This window comes from Mandrillus leucophaeus, unplaced genomic scaffold (assembly GCF_000951045.1).
Source record: "Mandrillus leucophaeus isolate KB7577 unplaced genomic scaffold, Mleu.le_1.0 Scaffold308, whole genome shotgun sequence".
Taxonomy (NCBI): domain Eukaryota; kingdom Metazoa; phylum Chordata; class Mammalia; order Primates; family Cercopithecidae; genus Mandrillus; species Mandrillus leucophaeus.
In genome coordinates, this window is record NW_012103232.1 from 361,049 (window position 1) to 362,384 (window position 1,336).

The window sequence follows — 1,336 nt, forward strand, 5'->3', positions numbered from 1 at the left end:
CTTGAGACAGAGTCTCACTCTGTCACCCAGGCCAGGGTGCTGTGGCCGGATCTCAGCTCACTGCAAGCTCCGCCTCCCTGGTTTACGCCATTCTCCTGCCTCAGCCTCCCGAGTAGCCGGGACTACAGGCGCCCGCCACCTCGCCCAGCTAGTTTTTTGTATTTTTTAGTAGAGACGAGGTTTCACCGTGTTAGCCAGGATGGTCTCAATCTCCTGACCTCGTCATCCACCCGTCTCGGCCTCCCAAAGTGCTGGGATTTCAGGCTTGAGCCACCGGGCCCTCTTAACTTATTAGACCTTGTGCGAATTTTTTTTTTTTCAGCAGAAGAATAGTGCTGCATTTCAAATAGATTCCTAAAGAATAATTTAAAATGCGTTTTAGTTACAAAACATGAATTGTATCTGAAGGTGTCCTGGCTGTAATGTCTATCCTTGGGATGATGGACAGTGTGGATCCCTTACTCTGGTGGCCTTCGTCAGTCTTCCTCCTTCACCACTTCCCATGTCCCTGTTTGGGCCAATGATGGCCAAAGATGGCGAGCTTCAGCCACAGCAAGGAGGTTCCTACTAGGGTGCAGATGGCTGCTCCCCCGCAGGCATCTCTGGACTGCATGAGCCTCCTGTTTTCCTTGATCTGATGCTTAAGAGGGTGAAGACAGTAAAGTGTCCAAGTGATGAGTCGTGATAAACAGTTACTTCATTTAGAATGCTAAGTCACGAATCACCATTCCGCAGGGCCTTGCTGTGAAGGCAAAGGGTGGGCAGAAGGGAGTTTCTGTTCTGTAGTCATGTTTGTCTGCCTTCCCTGCAGGCCAACCCCAGTGCTGATCTCTACTACACTTCCTTCAGTGACCCCCTCTACCTGACCATGTTCAAGATGCTGCGCGACACTCTGTACTACATGAAGGGTGAGGACAGTTTGCCCATGTGTTTGTGAGTACAGCAAGACTGGCTCCCAGGCCACTGTCGCATGCTAGTGGTTGCAGACTGGTACTCAGTTTCTGCTGGGGCCACTTAAAAACACATATGAGCAATGTGGTTATGTTACTGGAATTTTGGGAAAAAAGCAAATTTAAAAAATCTATCCATGATCCTGCAACCCTGGTACCATCAGTGATGGCTCCTTTGCTGAGTTTATTTCCTAAGGTGTTTTTCTAAAATGTGCATGTTATATTGTCCTAAGCACACTAAGCACAGGTACAGTTTTACATACCATTTAGATATTTTAGAAAATAAAAAAAGAGGCCGGGCATGGTGGCTTACGCCTGTAATCCCAACACTTTGGGAGGCTAAGATGGGCGGATCACTTGAGGTCAGGAGTTCGAAACCAGCCTCG

General features: G+C 48.4%; 1 protein-coding gene across 1 annotated transcript in view; it reads left to right on the forward strand.

Annotated features, from left to right (window-relative positions):
• The window catches only part of PI4KA (phosphatidylinositol 4-kinase, catalytic, alpha), a 162,328-nt gene that overhangs the window by 44,817 nt on the left and 116,175 nt on the right, over window positions 1-1,336 (forward strand). The window contains exon 10 of the mRNA XM_011987359.1: window positions 787-908. Coding sequence (XP_011842749.1) covers window positions 787-908 — 122 coding nt within the window. The remainder of the gene's footprint in view (window positions 1-786; window positions 909-1,336) is intronic.